The following is an 18704-nucleotide window of genomic DNA, read 5'->3' as shown; positions in this document are numbered from 1 at the left end:
CACAACAGGGATTCAATCCTGGTCCTGTTTAAATATTATTATAATCAAATCAAATAAAAAAGGAGACAAAAAGATATGTAAAATATTAATTTGTAAAAACGAAGACTTATAAAGACCTACATCTTCTATATAGACGGAGAAAATAAATTGTTTCATTTAAGTGTATGTGTTGTTGGTGTTGGGCTGTTGGGGCCCCAGCGAAACATCCAGTCCACCAGGTGGCGGTAGAACTCCTTTAAACACCTTCAAATCGAGGAAGAAGACAGCTGCGCTAGCTCTGAGCCGCCATCTTGGAGAAAGGAACAGGCGGTCTATTCAAAACGGAAGAACCTCTGTTGTGGATTAGTTCCTGGCGTGGATTAAAACAAAGACTACATTCAAACAAAATAATATATGTATTTTAAAATTATGTGTTTAACCTAATCAGTAGTCACTGATCAGCTACGGCGAATTATTTTTGATGTGATATGCTAGCTTACTGACAACCGGAAATAGATAAACTATTGTTGATACGGTGGCGAAGATTCTTGGGTTGCCAGATAGTGTTCCGTATCTAGTGCAAATTTGTGTCAGCGCTTGTTGACTTAACTTTTTTTTCGCGCGTTAGATTAATAATTTCATTGCTAAAAAGGTAACTGTAGCATATAATGGTAATATATTTTGAATGTTAATTAAAATGAAACGTTACATTTTAGTGTCGATATTGCAGTTTAATATATGGGTTGACAGTGAGTTTGTCTTGCTTATCTGGTAACCCAGGTAGCTACGCAAGTTATTTAACTGTCAAACCCAGTTTGGATAGGCGGTGAGTTCAAAAGACACGTTGCCATGGATTTTCAGCAAACGCAACTGTCAGGTATTTCCTACTGTCAGGTATATCTTATACACCAGCCCTTTTAATGTAGGTTCACACCAGTCGGAGAGCCACGGAGAGATGATTTGCTAAACTAAACAACCCGATTCCAGCGGATTAGCCACAGTTCAAGATAAACTAGATTGCGAGTCACACAACTGAGTGATTACAATTACAATTAAAGCTTTTTTAAATTGCAATTAAAGTGATTACAATTAAAGCTCATCAGAATAAATATTGGAGGATGAAACGAAAAAGTACCAAGGTGAGTCGACTGAGTCCTAATGAGGAGGAGAAACTGATCCGAGAAGAAGTGCAGAGAAGAAGAAAACTGAGATTACAGCAAGTGAGTTAGTAATGCTACATTCACAAGAGTGTCCTGTCTGTCTGTCTGTCTGTCTGTCTGTCTAAAAAGAGCAAATTCAGTTATCTATCTATCTGTCTATCTATCTATCTGTCTGTCTCGCTATCTGTCTGTCTGTCTATCTATCTGTTTGTCTATCTCTCTATCTGCCTATCTGTCTGTCTGTCTAAAAAGAGTAAATTCAGTTATCTATCTCTCTATCTACCTGTCTGTTTGTCTGTCTAAAATGAGAAGTTCAGTTATCTATCTCTCTGTCTGTTGGTCCATCCATCCATTTGTATACCTAAAATTGTGCAGTTCAGTTATCTGTCTGTCCATCCGTCCATATACCTAACATTGTGCAGTTTACCTCTCTATCTATCTATTCGTCTGTCTGTCTGTTGGTCTGTCCATCCATCCATCCATTGGTCTACCTAAAAGTGTTCAGTTCAGTTATCTGTCTGTGTGTTTATCTAAAAAGACTAAAATTCAGTTGTCTGTCTCACCAGTACTAACCTAACTGCCTGAAGCATGTTTATGTAATAGTGCAAAAAGTTTTCACCAATTATTTCACGTGTCAAGACCCGTAGCCTCGTTTCTTTTGGCCTGCGTGAAAATAATACTGAAACAGCCTGTAATGCACTACTGCTCAACTATCTACCTATCTATTGCCGAAAGGGTCTGAAAATGCCATCAGTTCATCAAATATCATCTCTTTACGGTACCTGATGACATGCCTATGATGCACGATACGGATCACGATATTTAATTTGACTGACAGATTGCCAGCAAAACAGAAGTGCATGCAGTACCACTGAAATCTCCCCCAGCCCCTAATCTCACCCAGATTTACTCATAGACTCCTCATTCTGTTTGCTTACATGTCAACGGCGTTGTATAATAAACGTTGTTTTTGTTTCTGAACTGAAGGTACGGGAACAGGAGCGCTACATTGCGCTGCAGGTACGGCGTGAAGTGCAGGAGAGGCGAGAGAGAGAGCTGCAGAGTCTCGCCACGACGCTCCGGGATGAGTGGCAAAAGCAGAGAGGAGAGAGAATACAAACCCTGGAGAAACTCTACAAGGAAAACCTCCAAGATGTGGGTCAGGGTCACCGCAGTGCCAAACAAAACGTGAGTGGAAAGAGAACACAGTCCGTGCCTTCCAGTGGCAGGCTTAAAATCTGCTGATATCAATCCACGAGAAAGATCTGTGACGTGGTCTGAAACAAAGCCGAGTTACAGTCTTGATACTCTACACACAGAAACCCAACGGTGTCCTGACTAATCTTATAACAGCCTCACGATTCATTTGTTTATACTGATTGAGAATGTCCTATGAGACGATTTCCAGCGTACAATAAGTATGTTTTGCGTAAGGAAATGTGTTACTATGTAAGCTAGCTAAATAGTCTGTTAAGCTATAAGTTAAGTACAGAGCTTTTTTTCTTTTTTTTATTTTGGTGGTGGTGCTGCTAATTATTTGTGTAATACGTTTACGCAAGCTGCTACCGTCATCGGGAATGTGTTTGCTTTTAACAGTTTAGCGTGTTTGAAACGTGTGTACTTGTGTACAGGAGCCGAATCGGGAAGCTCTGGCTCTGAAAAAGGAGCAGGACGACACACGGGCAGCAGAGAGGCATCAGAAGGCTCTCCAAAACCTCATCACCCAAAGACAGGTTGAAGCGGAGCAGCGGAATCGGTAAGATAGATGTCGCTTTCGGCAGACATGTCGCTTTCACCGGTTCACCTCACCGAGCTGTTTCTTTCTCTTTCCTAAAAATGACACGTTGATTACCGTTGAGATGAGCAAGTGTTTTTTTTTTTCTGCACATGACAGCTGGGACTGAAGCACATTGTAATCCGTGTCGTGCGTTGAATAAAGGGGTATTAACAGCAGACGTTGTTCTATGTCGTTCTAACACAGACACGTCGACGCACGGAAGAAGGCTCTGATGGTGGAGAAGGAGAGGGCAGCAAAAATCGCCAGCCTTCCTCACTCAGCCCCTGACCCCATAGAGGTACAGCTTGAACAATCCTTGAACACGCAGCCACCTTATAGACAGATTTCTTCCTCAGAACATAGTTTAGTATCTAGACAGCGTTAGACTTGGGTAGAAGGCATGAGCATGAGCCTACATTTAAAGGCAGAAACGTAAGTTAGACATAGTTCGGATGATAGATAATACTGTTTTTAATCTGATCTGTATATTGAAGTGTAATTAATACAGGTGTCTTTTATTAATACATAGAACTGCTTTCATTATTATTATTATTATTATTATTATTATTATTATTATTATTATTATTAATGGCATCAAGCGTTTGATTTCGGCATGATACACTCGCTGTCCAACAACTGACAACAACCACGCCACAGTTAAAGGCACTGAGCTGATGCTTCATTCTGATGTTTGCTGTGAACGTTAACTGAAGCTCTTGACGTGTATCTGCGTGATTATTTCTGCACTGCTGCTGCCGCATGATGAGAGAACTACATGAATGTGCATTTGTTCCTAATAAAGTGGACAGTGCGTGTAAATTGGTAGCTGTAAGCTTCACTTGTTGGCTGCATTAGTCAAACTGAAGACGTGAACGTTTCTTCAACACTAAATGTGTCTTGGCTTGTGACAATTTGTCATTTTTGGCCAAACTGTTTGTTTGTTTGTTTGTTTGTTTGTTTGCTTGCTTGCTTGCTTTACAAATTGATGGATGAAAGAGCAAATAATAAATGTTTTGTCCTCTTTCTGCCCTTGTTTGTTTTTATCAGAGTGTTGCGATTCAGATTCCCCTACAACCCAAAGTGTCCAAAGTGGAACATTACTCCGTCACACACCACCACATCCCAGAGACCGCAGTGGACAGAGAAACGGATACCGTCCAGGTACACGCACGTGCTCGTGTCTCTGTAGGTGTGATGAGTAACTGACGAACAAAATCCTTCTGTGCAGACGTTTTGTTCTTGCAGGGAATTAAAACTAGACTCCTGCTTTATGAATGCTTTATCATAATCTTCATATCTGTTGCCTGTTAGTCCACTGGCTGAGATCAGGCTTTATATTCCTTCTCTGACACTTGGTTGACGGTTCTTATTCCTGCAGTCGGATGCCCAGGAGGCAGCAGCGTTGGAGGCTCGGCGGTTGGAGGAGCTGGAGAAAGATGAGGTCCGTGATCGGCAGGAACAACTTGAGCGGGCACGACTTCGAGGAGACCATGCTCTTCGTAAGGAAAAAGGCATACAGGTGATCTAAGCGAGACGTGTCCCTCTTTAAATGGACACGAATGCATGTCAAGTCTCCAGATCATTCTAATTAAATAATGTGTGTGTGTGTGTGTGTGTTGGGAAGAACAACGCGAGGTTGCTGTGCGAGTTGGAGCGGCTGCAGCAGGCCGAGATGCAGCGGCGCAGGCACGTGGTGAACAGCATGCCAGCGCAGATCTTCCAACCGCTCTACAGACGTGATGACATGAGAGCCGAGCAGCAGAGAGACCTGGAAATTGCCTTTCAGGACTTGTGCACTGAGGATAAAGGTAGACGAGCCGTTCCTCCAGTGTGTTTTCCCCATAACATTATTATTATTACGTCATTAAAATGCAGCAAGCCTTTTAAAAAAATAAATAAAAAACTAGCCGGGACACGTCCTTAATTTTCCCACTTCGACAAGATTCCTCTCCAATTTGAACGTATTTGCTGTACGACATGGAATAATTTTTATCCGTTTACATTCACGTTTAATGTTATGGAAGATTTTTGAGACTGCACTATCCTGTTATTGCGTAAGCTATAAACCGTCATCCCATCAGCAAGTCTCAGCAAGCTCGTCATGTTACCAGCGTAATAAATACAGATAAGATATAAATAAAACACAGAAAACTTCGCCAGGACATATCGTATTCAGCGTTTCTCCTCGCTGAATAACAACACAAATTTGTGTGTATACATCGTATGTTGAGCATAACTAGCTGTTGCTATAGAAACGCTAACGTAATTAGAGTCAAGCACGTTAACATAAAAGTGTGTTATAGAAAGCTAATCAACCTCTTCTGACAGGTCAGATTGGAGAACTCTACGCTCTGTGGTAATACTGAGTATATTAAATGCATCATTATTCGTGTGACGTGTTGAGGTGTGTGTACGTATAATAAATCGATTTCAGTTTTCAGAAGTAAAATCTGACTGGTTTGATGCTTTTCCAGAGATCAGAGACGACTTGGGGCTTCAGTCGGTGTCCGAGCCTCTTCCTCCTCCTGTTCCGTCTTCTAAAACTGACAGCAGACATGAATGTGACCTGGACCTGGATGTGACCCTTGAACCCAAGGAGACACCATGTGAGAAGGATGATGAAGACGCTTCTCAAAGCCAGTCTATGAGTGAGGAAATAAAAATTTCTTTCATTTATGTACAGTGAATTGTTATTTCGACAAGTATTAACCTTTCTCTGGTGGATGTTTTTTTAGGGTCCTCAGTGCCTGCAGAGGGTACGGGTAGGATGGCTCTGAGGAGGCTGCTGGGTCGCATCAGGACTCAGAGGGACGAGTGGAGCAGGAGGGAGCCTGCAGTAGGGCAAGGAAGGGTCGGAGTGGAGAACACCATCAGTGAACGTGGATCACCGAGCAATGTGGAATGGCAGCAAGCTTCTAGTCTGGAAGAAGGCACAGTTGACACATCAGTGGCAGAAAATAGTTAGTCTGCTTGTTTTATTTCACCTGTGTTGGTATCGTTAACATTTAATCTGCTGGAGAATCTAGCTTGGTTTGTTTTTTTGTTTATTCCCCTCCTTTTCTCAGATTCCAAGCTGAGTGAAGACTCCATTGTGTCTGGACCCGTGCTGCAGCCCGATGACCAGAACATAGAAATGGACAGGAGAGCGAGGGTGAGTGGAAGGTGGAACGTGTGCTTGGTTTTGTTCATAAACCCAATGATGTTTGGTTGTAGCTAGAGATCGACCGGTAATCGGTTTTACAGATATTTTCCCCAATATTTAAGCATTTTTCCATAATCGGACATCGGTTTTTTAATATCGGTTTCACCGATAAGTCAGGATAAGGCTCCTGACTGTACCGCAAGCAGCAGGAGTCTCCCCATTCGTGTTGACGTGTTCTTCGGGTTTCTCTCTCGTCCAGGAAGAGGAGCTGAAGAGGCAGCAACAGGAACAGTTTGCCCTGCTACAGGAGCTGGAGGAGAAACGGCGGCGTCTGGAGCTTCAGCTAGAGGAGGCACAGCTGTGTAGGCAGAGGCTACAGGATGCTCTGCAAGTGCCTTCTGGGATGTGTAGTTTACAGGAAATGCCAACACCACCTCCACCACCACAGGAAATGGTTTCCAAACCTTCACCTGAGGTGGGCTTTTAGGCTAGGATTTAAGGATATGTGCAAACTGGTTACATTGTTTTATTCGTAATGGGAACACATTTCTTACTGGGAAATGATCGTATTGTGCGTTCGAGTGGAAAACCTTCTTGCTCGTTTCTGACCAGGTGAAGGCGTCGGCCGCTCTATCAGACAGTATGCACATACAGAGACTCCAAGAGTATCAGCAAAGACTCCTGAAGCAGAACCGGTTAGTTTGCATGTGATGATGAGCAGCGCTTCTCTCTCTCAGCGCTACGGAATTTCTCCAGTTACACGCATCCTATAGAGATGATGTTTTTTTTTTTTTCTTCTTCTTTTTCTGAGGACTTTTATATAATTTGCAAAAAAAAAAAAAAGTCATTGCTTTCATGTGATTTGTCTTGGTGTTATGTAGCATGATGGACATGTTAAAAGCTGTGCGTTTGTGTGTTTTAGACTTCATAAGAAGACTATCGATGACGCTTGTCTGAGTCTTGAGGAATACAAGCAAGCGTTGAAGATGCGCTATGCTCCTGTTTCCATGGCAGCAGGACAATCACAACCACCACCACGTTCAGCTAATGAGGAAACCGTTTGCTCTTTTCCTTCTCTGCCTCACGGGACACTCTCGACTGCAATCACACACCTTTCAAACAAAGACGCTGGCTCTCCCACCCCTCGTGAGACGCCAGCAGCGAGTAAAAAACAAAGCCACAACGTCGTCGTCTGTCCAGACCCAACACTGCTCGTTCAGCCTCCTCTACCTGGTCCCAGCCCCGCCCGAACCACACAACCAGACACCCATGCACAACCTATCTCCGCACCCATCAGTATCTCTCACTCACGCCTCGTGCAGGAGGATGGCTTGGCTTCGATTCCACAACCAGCAGACAGCTCCTCATTAGACAAGAGGTTTTCAGATGGAACATCAGAGCTTCAAGAAGTTCCTCTACTGCCCCCTGCCGTGTTCCTGGAGTATCTGCGAAGCAGGCGTTCTCCGGCACCGCCCGCACACCTCACTCCGATCTCTCAGCAGGTCTCAACAGATCGTGGTGTTGTGCTGCAGGAAGAGGTTGAGAACCGTGGGCCATGTTGGGATTCAGCAATGGAGAAAAATCAGCAGGTCAGAGATCGGATACGAAAACACAGAGATGCCCTGCATGCGCTACTTAGAGAACAGCATGCGAAGGTAACAAGGACTAGCAGGGGGGGGGGGGGGACAAGGAAAAATATATTTTGTGTTAAAGGCTAGTGTGTGCCTGAAATAATAATAATAATAATAATAATAATAATAATAATATTTCTGATTTTGTGTTCGGAGCAGTCAGTCTCACTGGGAACGCAGGACTTCAGTGCTGTTATGGACGCTCATGTGACGGATTATAAGAAGAGTAATGAACCCCTGCCGGTCTCTACAACACCGAGTCAGAGCCACGCCCACACCCAACAAACTCCAGTCTTTGAGTCCAGTGGTGAGACACTGATATTTATTTAACACCATGTCTCATTCAAGATGTCGTAGACTGTAGCACAGGTCTCGGAGTACCCACCGTCCTACACGTTTGACTGTTTTTCCTTCTCCGACATTCCCACTGCAACTTACGAAGGGCTGATAATTAGCTAACCGACTGATTTATCGTCCTATAGTTGTTTTATTGATGGTTATGTTTCACTAAGCACAATCCTGACTGATCCTGTGATTGTGATTTGTATAGCAAGTCCTGTATCTGCAGAACATCTTCGGTTCGAGTCAGCGAGCGGTGGCGTACGAGTGAATCCGCCGGTCTCTTGCCCGCCGCGGACGCTCCAGATCCTCCTGCAGGATTTTGAACAGCACAAACTCAGCACCATTGAGGAAGTGGACACTCCAGTTAATGTTACCATGCAGGATACAGGTACACAAACATACGCACGTTCGCTCGTTCGGTTCATCAGTGCACCAGTTTGATCTGGTGGTGTCCAGAACTATCTTTTCTTCTCTTTAGAAGATTACTGAAACCTCGTCCAGTCAGATATCGATTTTTATTAATTGACACTCTGTTCCCTTCGAGCGTACACGTGAACGTTTATTCCGATTGGGCTCTCGGTCCGATTATTAATTATTAGCTTGTTAATTTATATTATATTGGGAGCGGTGTTCATTTTGAGACTGGAGAAATTGCATTTTCAGTTGAATTTGGGGAAACGGCTTGAAGCGTTCGTTCTGTCGAACTGTTTCAGTTGCTTTTGTTTGATTTGTTCATCACGAACAAAAGTCTGTACATTTTGTCAATAAAGCTGCTTTGCACTGGGGCTGAATCATTTCGATTGTAACTGTACATGTCTGTCTGATTCATTTCAGCTGCCGAGGTGTGTGTGGAGAGCTCGTCAGCTGAGTGCTCCGATTACTCCACCTCCGGCAGTCTCTCTTTGACCCCAGCCGCCGTGGGCTCTGAGAGCAGTCAAGGACCGAGCTTAGGCTCAGTGGTCATGAGGTCAGAGGACAGCACACGCGGACCCAGCAAACTGTCATGGAGAGAGATGCTACAGCTGGAGTCAGCAGCTTCACGTGCAGGTAAAGACACAGGTAGCTGAACTCGTGTGGGTAAACGTTTACAGATAACTAGTCGCAGGTAATTATGTTCCTTTAAGGGCAATTCACATTAGAAAAGCGATCCAGTATTAGATTTAGGAATTACATTTCAGAAATTATTTGCATTTGGAATCTTTATAAATCAGCATATAAACAGTATTAACGGAACAACCACCGAATTCGGGTCGTATTCTTCAATGTCCGTTCTGATTTCATGGTTCAGGTACAGACTCTACAGGGCAGCAGCAGGTCGAGGAGGTGAGTGTGTTCTCCATCTAATCCTAGCTCTCTACACCACCGTTCTGCTACTCCTGTGGCCCGTTCAGATTGACCCCGTTACCTCGTATGGCTATTAGATAAACGTTGTGTATGTATTAATGTTTGAGAATGAATGAGCCATATAGTTGGGTGTGTATTTTTTTGAACAGTTACTATATGCTGTAATCATATGGTCCTCGTGTGTAGCTGGAGCAGGTCTTACCAAATGATGGAGCCTCCGGTGTGCCAGATTTTCTCTCTTCCACCACCCTCTCAACAGGCAGCTACTTCTCTAGTGAACATGATCCCAATTTCAACATTGCAGGTATGTTAATGTCTTCAGTCATTTAAAAACATACACACACCAAAAAAATCCTTACACCCACCCCCATTATATCCTGTGCCTTGACAATGCGACAAGACAATGCACCTTTTGATGTTTTTCCACTCTTACTCTTTCACTGTCCTGCTCTCCCTCTCTCCCTCCTTCTCCCTCTCTCGCTCTCTCTCTCTCTCTCTCTCTCTCTCTCTCTCTCTCCCTCTCGCCCCCCCCCCCCCCCCCCCCCCCCTCTCTCTCTCTCTCTCTCTCTCTCTCTCTCTCTCTCTCTCTCTCTCTCCCTCTCTCCCCCTCCTTCTCCCTCTCTCCCTCCTTCTCCCTCTCCCTCTCGCTCCCCCCCCCTCTCTCTCCTTCAGATTCTTCTTTGTACAGTAATGAATTTCCTGTAAGGCCTGGAGCCTCTCTCGCCTGCTGTGGTGGTAGTTTGTTCGAGACAAAAGACTCCTCGCGTTGCAGTAACAGTCTGCAGCACATCATCAACAAATACACTAAAGAGCTGGACAAATCCCTCAGATCAGTTTATACAGGTACGGATAATTGCAGGTGCCCATTTTATCCAGAGTAGGTCCTGGAGGTTCAGCTATGCACACACTGTTCACCAATATAAGCCTGGATAAATCAAATCACTTCCCTCAGGGCAGTTCGTATAGGCACTGATTTTGATTACGATTATGAACACACATGAGAGGATAGAATCCTTTTTGAAAGTTAAAAAAGGTTGTTTTTTTTTTTAATCCCCCACCCATTTTCTATCCAAGTAGGACATTTGCGTATTCTCACCCAATAGGCAGCTCTCCCCCGGTCTAACACACTTGGAGTAAAGCAGCCTCTCTTTTACATACACAAACACCCACGACTGGCTTATCTTTTTTTTTTTAAATTAAATAAAAATACTAAAATAATACACACCACTGTGACATGCATTGCATTTGAACGTTGCTACGTATCATATTAAAACCTTTGTTTTGTGAACATCATAAAGGGGTAGAGTTTTCTCTACAAATGAAACCCTAATAACCTTGACCCGAAATTGGCTTGTCCAGAGCGCCTGGACCACTGATTTATCCACCCTGGAGTGTGTGTCGAGCTGCCTGATTTGACAAGCTTCCAATCACGAGTCATCTGCGATCCTTGCTCTGATGTTCTGTACATTTGTAGGGTTTTGCCTGTGTTTGTGAGTGTGTTTGTGAGTGTGTTTGTGAGTGTGTTTGTGAGTGTGTTTGTGAGTGTGTTTGTGAGTGTGTTTGTGAGTGTGTTTGTGAGTGTGTTTGTGAGTGTGTTTGTGAGTGTGTTTGTGAGTGTGTTTGTGAGTGTGTTTGTGTGAGTGTGTTTGTGTGAGTGTGTTTGTGTGAGTGTGTTTGTGTGAGTGTGTTTGTGTGAGTGTGTTTGTGTGAGTGTGTTTGTGAGTGTGTTTGTGAGTGTGTTTGTGAGTGTGTTTGTGAGTGTGTTTGTGAGTGTGTTTGTGAGTGTTTGTGTGTGTTTGTGCTCTGATTTGTCCTTGCTTTATTTCCTCTAGGAGGCAGCGTCTCTGAAGTAACTGCTCCGGAAAACTGGAACGCAATTTTAAGTTTCTGTGCAGAGCAGAACACTGATCCTGGAACACTCGCAGCACCACAACTACCAACGCTCCCGCTACAGTGCAGCCTGCAGGACAGCAATTCCCTTAATACCACTATGCAGGGTAAGGACTCGTACAAGGAAAGGAAAGACAAATCTTCCAAGTGTATGAAGCTATAGTACAGTACATTTAAATATATATATATATATATATATATAATATAATATAATATTTTTTTTCCTTGCATCAAATCAGATACCTTTCAGTCTCTTTCTCCTGAGATCACAAACAACGACACGACGGAATGTTCCACAACTCTCCGACTTCCATTAAATCCACCTGTGGAGGACTCCAACACTAACACAGACACAACTGCCTCTGATCGGCTTGACTGTGGATTTTCTCAACACGGCTCCAGTACAGATGACCAATCATCATCTGCGTCTGCAGGCGTTCCTCAGTGGGAATGGACACTGGTAAGAATTCATAAAGACAGCACCGTCTTTGTGTAAAGCTGTTCACTGCTTTAACTGTATACGCGTGCTGAGGCATCCTGTTTTGTTTCATTTTAAGCTTTGGGATGTCGTTCTGGTAGTTTGATGATGAGATGAGCGTGCTTGAGGAGCCTGAAATCGTATTCAGATACAGCGCAGTGTGTCGGTCTCTCCATCAACTAAGGAGCAAGATCACTCAACTATTTATACTATAACTACTTGTTTTTAAAATATTACACGTTGATCCATTATAAATAATCCCCATCAGTGCTGTGAGAACAATCGGTACTCGGATTTTGACAATATTTAAAACTAATGTTTAGTGCTGTTGTTTTAGTCCTCTAAAATAAGTCTAATATAAGGAATAATAATAAAAAACAACTTTTAATGATACTTGACATCAATAATAAACAGATGTTAAAAATATCATAAACATGCTGTTATTTAACAATCGTGTAATTGTTGATATGGTGATGTTTTCTGTAATATTTTTGGAAGGAGTCTCCAGTATCGGTGCTTTGTTACAGTTTGATGCTTGCTGCAGATTTGTTCCAGATCTCTACATTAATTTTAAAAAATAATAATTCTCATGTCTAAAAGCAGTTAATTGTAGTAAAGTGGGAAAATTCGAATACCTCCTTGTATACTCTGTAATCATATATTGTTTGCAACACCTTTGCAGGGGAACAATAGCGAATTAAGGAATCTAGAAGCATCGGTCTCACACGAAGGTAAGACCAAGACACCTGACGTATTTTAAGTACTCGCTTAAGTCTCTAGTTCATTCATCATATTCATCTTTTAAGCTTAACTGATTGGACTTCCAGCCATTGAACTATACATACTTAAAAAATGCATGACACTGCATGAAGTACAGTTTACTCGCCCAGGCAGAAGTTACTGAAGTTACCAAAGTACAAATGACTGTAGTATAAGTTACCCCATTATTATGTACACTACAGTACATTATTATGTAGTATAAGTTACTGTAGTATATGTTGCTAAAGTTACCAAATTACACTTAAAGCATGCATGACACTTCAGTTCTCTCCGGCGTATGTTACTGTAGTGTCATTTATTGAAGTTAACAAAGTACAAATAAGTTAAATGCAAGTTGCCAAAGTGCTAGTTATCCGAGTGCAAGTTATAGAGTGTGAGTTACAAAAGTTACTGAAGTAAACATTACTGTAGTGCAAGTTACCAGATTTACCAAAGTGTAAATTACTGAAGTACCAGCGACCAAAGTGCAAAGTTACTGTAGTATGTTACCGAAGTTACTAAAGTACAAGCTATCGGAGTCCAAGTTACAGAGTGCGAGGTTCCAAAGTACAACTTACTGGAAGTTACTGTAGTTTGTTGTGAAATTTATTTAAGCACAAATTACTGTAGTTTAAGTTCCCATAGTACAGATTACTGAAGTACAAGTTATTTTACCATGTATTGAATAACCTTTTAGTATTTTAACCTTTTAGAGTCCAGTAAAAAAGTACCGGGAAAATTATTCATTGTTAAAATAGTAAAAACTCTGAAAGTGTTGGACTGTAGCAGTGATGAGCCAGATGTGTTCAGCCGTGTTGACTGACATGGGGAAGAACGGAGACGACTTATTCCTGAAACCAGAAACACAATAAAAAGTCCGCAGCGTTTTTACCAGTACAGACCGCTCACTCTATGCTGTGTAGACTAGAGGTGGGGGAAAGATACCGAGGTACATTTGACTCTTTCAGTAGAAGTGTCCAGGCTGCAGAACCTTGGCGAGGTGACGATTAGCACTCTTCCACAAGAAAGCTTTGACGAGACAGAGATGTCCCAATCTACTGATAGGTACATTTCTATTAGTCTTAATTCTAGTAAACTTTGCATATCAGAATTTAAAAAGAATAATTAATCTGATATTTATTTTATGGAAGGAGAATTATTCAGTACTGAGTACTGCGCCCTTTGTACAGGTCATGCAGTCAGTTGGGGGAAGTGGAGCACAGGAGGGAGCTGCACAGCTGCCAAGACGCTTCTGCAAAGAACCGAGAAAAAGCCAAAGAGTTCAGAACGGTAAGGAGCGACTGTACTGTATTTATGAATTTCAGCCCTCACTATGGGGACATTCTGTACTGGATATATAACACTGTCCTTACTGTAGAGTCTAGAGTGCAACAGTTGATCCATTCAGGATTGTACATTTAGCAGGTGTGTGTGTGTGTGTGTGTGTGTGTGTGTGTGTGTGTGTGTGTGTGTGTGTGTGTGTGTGTGTGTGTGTGTGTGTGTGTGTGTGTGTGTGTGTGTGTGTGTGTGTGTGTGTTTCATTGTTGATTTTTTTAATCTTTTTTTTGTTTTTTTCTTAAACTTGTGTCCCTCTTTCCAACAGAAAACCTTGGAGAAACTAAGGGCTAAACAAATAATCCGTATTCCTGTCTAATCTGTTTGCTAAACATTTTAAACACGTTTGGTGTTTTGCTAACTATGTATTTTAATTTATATATTAAAAGATTCTACTTTCCAAACTTGTGCACTGTCTGTCAAACTCGTTCATTCGTCGTTCATCCGTGGATCCGGAGCCCGTCCCGGGAACTCTGAGGCAGGAGCACACTCTGAATGTGATGTCAGTCCATCTCGGAGCAGCATGCGCGCACACACACACACTCACACACACACACACACACACACTCACACCTTCAGGTAGTGAACAGACACATGGTGCCCATCTGTGAAATGAATTATATTAGATATTATATAATGATATATTTATATTTGCTGTTCTCCTTGAGAGCAAGCCTCACAAGGCCGTGCCGGTTTCAGTTAGGCTTCCATTTAGGTTCTCAGGATATCTGTTACAGAATAATGGAGATAACCTTTAAAGTTCGTGAGCTTCTCTTGACTCCCGATTGGAAATGAGTATTAAAAAAGCATCTTAGTTTGTCACTGAAAAGTCCCTTAACTCCAGAATGATCCCAGTGGTGTTGTATTATCTATTTTAAGCTTCTGTTTCTAATGTTTTAAGTAGAAGAGCAGTACAATAGGCTAGTAGCTCCCACACAGGCCAATCATTATTTTTAGTTAAGGAATGGAAGAGAATTAATGCTGAAGTATAATTAGCTCTATACCTTGATGCCAACCGCATGCATTTGACTCACTACTGTTGAAGCCCAATGGATTTTTTTTTTCTAAGCTAGCTGTGTGTCCTTAACAATCTGCTCCATCTCGGCACCCTGTGATTTCTCAATTACTTTCCAAGACACTTTAAATCCAAGATTTCGGCAAAGTTATTACCCAACATATGTAGGTTGGAATAAATAAGCATTATATTTAAGTCTTATTCCCAGAAGCATCTGCTTAGTGCCATGGATTGTGGCTATGTTTCAGTTCCGGCACTGGAGCTTGGTCTGAGTGCATTATTTGTCACTTTTGATCATGATATCTTAATGGAAAGACCTCCCTGGTTGAGATATTACTTGACAGACCATTACCTAATTGTTAGCACCAGATGAAAATTCCTCAGACTAGAAAGTGCTATATGGTGCCACACGGATCTGTTCAGGCTCCCCCAGCCGCTTGCACGTCATTTGCAGACACAATTTTGGTTTTTATTTCTAATTTGAATATACACACCTACATTTGTCTGATTCAGCAGCGCAGCTACGCAAAATGGAAGACACAAGATCAATAAAAATTTCCTTCCACATTACGTTTGCAGAATTCTCCAATGTGCATCTAAAGAGACTGAGATAAAGGGAGTAGAATGGAGATAGTGATGTATCAACTCTAAAGGAGAAAAGGCAGTATAAGAAATATGAAAAGGAATGGGAAGTTGTCATTCTTTCATCCTCGGTAAACACATTATCCTGGTCAGTGTTCATGGTGGATCTGAACGATATCCCCGGGAGAATTGGGTACGAGGCGGGAAATGCGCATTGGATGGGATGCCAGTTCATCTCGGAGTGCCATGCATAGAGTGGCCAATCCAGTTTCTGGAGGAAACCAGAGGACGTGGAGGACGTGACAGTAATCCAGATCCCAGTAAGTCAGCGTTGAACTCGGTAACTCCAGACCCTGGAGCTGTGACTTGTCACGCCACCAAGAAATGTTTAGACAAAAATAAGGAATTTAATGTCTTATAAGGCATTTCTTTCCTAAACCATGGCCTCTGGGTCTGTAGGGTCTTTGGTATGATAAACACGCATGACCATGTAGTACTGTACTGATACTTCACATTATTTTTTATAATGCGCACATTCGTAGTTATGCAATAGGTGTTTATGACGAAATGCGTTAAAGTAATCCCTGGAGAATCGCACAGACAATATTTACCCCCTTTTGTTAGTTAATAATAAATCTCATGCATAAACTCTGCTGCTGTTTTTGTGTATTTTGCGTATTTTGTGTATTGCCGCTGATGCCTTCTTATGCACGTCGGTGATCACGTCAGTGTGCCAGGAGATGGCAGTGCTTCCTAGTAAATAAAGCTTTCCCACTCTGCTTTGGTTCTCTCAGTGATATTAATGATGACACAGTGACGTGGTAATACGTTCTCTTTACAGGCCACGTCCAGTCTTCAGTAATAATACGTCACATCTCCTTATACGTGTAACATTGTGTTTGTCCAATTAACAGTATACTGCTTTCAGGCTTCAAAGAGTGACGGACACAATTTGATTATTCCGACAAGGAAGTATTTCACAGGCACTTTTCACAACAACAACAGATTGTAGGCCTGTGTGTGTGTGTGTGTGTGTGTGTGTGTGTGTGTGTGTGTGTGTGTGTGTGACTATACTAGAGAGCATGTACACAATGACAACCTGTCACTGCACATTTCTCTCTATCTTCGTCATAGCTCGTAGTCTTTCACTTATTATACACTGAGATGTCATTCATGTGCATGATGATGTTATGGGTGTAGATTTGTCCCCGAACGACAGACAGAGAAACGGGGTTTTCCAGTGAACTGGTTCCCAGCTTCGTCATCCATTTTGTTGCGAAGCAGGCACGCACTGGGGGGAAATTGGATGTCAACTATGTGTTTGTCACATTAATGGGAAATGTGTGATTGTGACAGACAGAAACTTGCTGCGCTGTGCTTCACTGCCTCCCTCTACATGCCAGAAGGAGAGAGAGGGAGAGGGAGCAAAAATAAGTTTAAAGGAAAAATGTTCCTGATGAGTCTGTCACACACACACATACACACACACACACACACACACACACACACACACACACACACACATACACACATACACACATACACACATACACACACACACACACACACACACACACACACACACATACATACACATACACACACACATACACACACACACACACACACACACACACACACACACACACACACACACACACACATACATACACATACACACACACATACACACACACACACACATATACCAAAACTGCATGCATTAATATTTTTCAACCCTGTTACCTTAGCATTTACACCCCTCCTACAAAATAATTGGAACATTCCACAAGTCACATGTTCCTGAAAGTCATGGGTAGAAGAAAAGTGCATTCTCTCATCATCTCTTTTTTCTTTATTTTCAGTGATTTTGATTGATGAGGTCACTCTGGAAGTACAAACCTCTCACCCTAATTATAGCCTAAAAGGAAAATTATTAAATAAACATTATAATGTCATTAATGTCTTCATCCTATTAGCATGGGTGCTAGTTAGCCATATTTTGTGTATTTGCTAAGTCTAGGCATCCTGACAGCACAGAAGCTAAAATGAGCTAGCATTGCATAGCATGAGTTTGTAACACATCTGGTCTTGTTAAATGCATTTTTTCTTAGATTAAATTTTTGAAAAATTATGGGGGGGGAAAAGTTTAATCTTTAAGGAATTACAATGACTAAATGACAAGCTTGTTAGTTTGCTAGCTATCTAGATGGCTAGTTAATGTTAGCTGTGAACTTTTTGGATATCTAGCTTGTTGCTAATATTTTGTTGTGTGTCAGCTGTTAAACAGTGGAATGCCATGCTGCCACTGAGGCACTTTTTCTTCCGTCCTTCTTCCGTCACCCGAGCGGCAAACACACGCCAGCACTGTTAGACTTTCTAATCGAACCCTTGGAATTAGTCTATGGAAAATCAGTATTAAAAGCTAATCTTTAATCTTAACCATCTAAACCATCTGGGCACGTTGTTTTCTCAGCTAACATGACCAAATGATGGATTTTTGTACGGAGGCATGTTTGAGACAAGAGAAGATCAATGCTTTACATCATACTGTATGTCTTCAGTAAACACTTTATCCTGGTCAGGGTCACAGTGGATCCAGAGTTTATCCCGGGAACACTGGGGGAATCGCAGAGAACCTGGGGGAAACTCGTCAAGTGGACACTGGGAGAAGATTTGAAACTCAGAACAGACAGTAACCCAAACTCAGGACTGAAACGAAGACCCTGAAGCTTTGAGGTGGCAAAGAAATGGAAGATCCAGGGTCGGACCAGGGTCATTGTTGCAAATCTTAATATGTCACTAAAATGGGTGGAGCTTAGTGACATATTAAGATTTGCAACAATGACCCTGGTTCGTATTTAACATGTTAAATGGAATTATATATAAATATATAAATACGTGTCATCAGTGCAGTCGACGAAATGAGAGTCATATGGTTAAGGCAAGAGAAAACAGATGGGATTCACTAGTGCCCACCTCACCAGTGGCCTGTGTGTGTGTGTGTGTGTGTGTGTGTTGTAGGTCCGTCTCTGCTTTGGACCAGATGGTACCATGAAGGAGGGTGGACCCCTGTGGCTGGTGACATCACCATAGAGACCAGCAACATTCATTCAACATGGCTTCTTCCTCAAGAGGGCACTCCAAATTCATACTCGTGAACGAAGAGTCTGCTCAATCCGTATTATACGGACAGATCCAGGATAAAGGAATGGACCTAACCGTTTTGGCACTTTCCATTCCAAAGGCAGGTTTTCATTCACGATCAGA

The 18704-nt window shown here is 42.3% G+C and overlaps 1 protein-coding gene across 5 annotated transcripts; it reads left to right on the top strand.

Moving 5' to 3' along the window:
* The first annotated feature begins 278 nt into the window (after positions 1 to 278).
* Positions 279 to 14245, top strand: cep295 (centrosomal protein 295). Of its 5 annotated transcripts, none has more exons than XM_017475873.3 (25): positions 281 to 1199; positions 2127 to 2327; positions 2771 to 2895; positions 3121 to 3214; positions 3964 to 4077; positions 4295 to 4435; positions 4541 to 4724; positions 5391 to 5564; positions 5652 to 5876; positions 5982 to 6067; positions 6318 to 6533; positions 6671 to 6753; positions 6981 to 7713; positions 7849 to 7996; positions 8240 to 8419; positions 8866 to 9078; positions 9320 to 9354; positions 9562 to 9679; positions 10048 to 10218; positions 11208 to 11372; positions 11505 to 11725; positions 12426 to 12474; positions 13474 to 13567; positions 13693 to 13792; positions 14106 to 14245. In XM_017475873.3, exons 1-25 carry the CDS (start codon positions 1098 to 1100, stop codon positions 14154 to 14156), a joined length of 4023 nt encoding a protein of 1340 aa, XP_017331362.1. In that variant the 5' UTR covers positions 281 to 1097; the 3' UTR covers positions 14157 to 14245. The 5 variants fall into 5 exon arrangements, with proteins under 5 accessions (XP_053538699.1, XP_053538698.1, XP_053538697.1 ...); XM_017475872.3 differs by having other exon boundaries at positions 13471 to 13567; XM_053682724.1 differs by lacking the exon at positions 14106 to 14245 and having other exon boundaries at positions 279 to 1199; positions 8258 to 8419; positions 13471 to 13567; positions 13693 to 14078.
* Positions 14246 to 18704: the final 4459 nt, after the last annotated feature.

The sequence above is a fragment of the Ictalurus punctatus genome, chromosome 9 (genome assembly GCF_001660625.3).
Source record: "Ictalurus punctatus breed USDA103 chromosome 9, Coco_2.0, whole genome shotgun sequence".
In the NCBI taxonomy this organism is placed as follows: Eukaryota; Metazoa; Chordata; class Actinopteri; order Siluriformes; family Ictaluridae; genus Ictalurus; species Ictalurus punctatus.
This window is presented reverse-complemented; position numbering and strand designations above follow the sequence as displayed.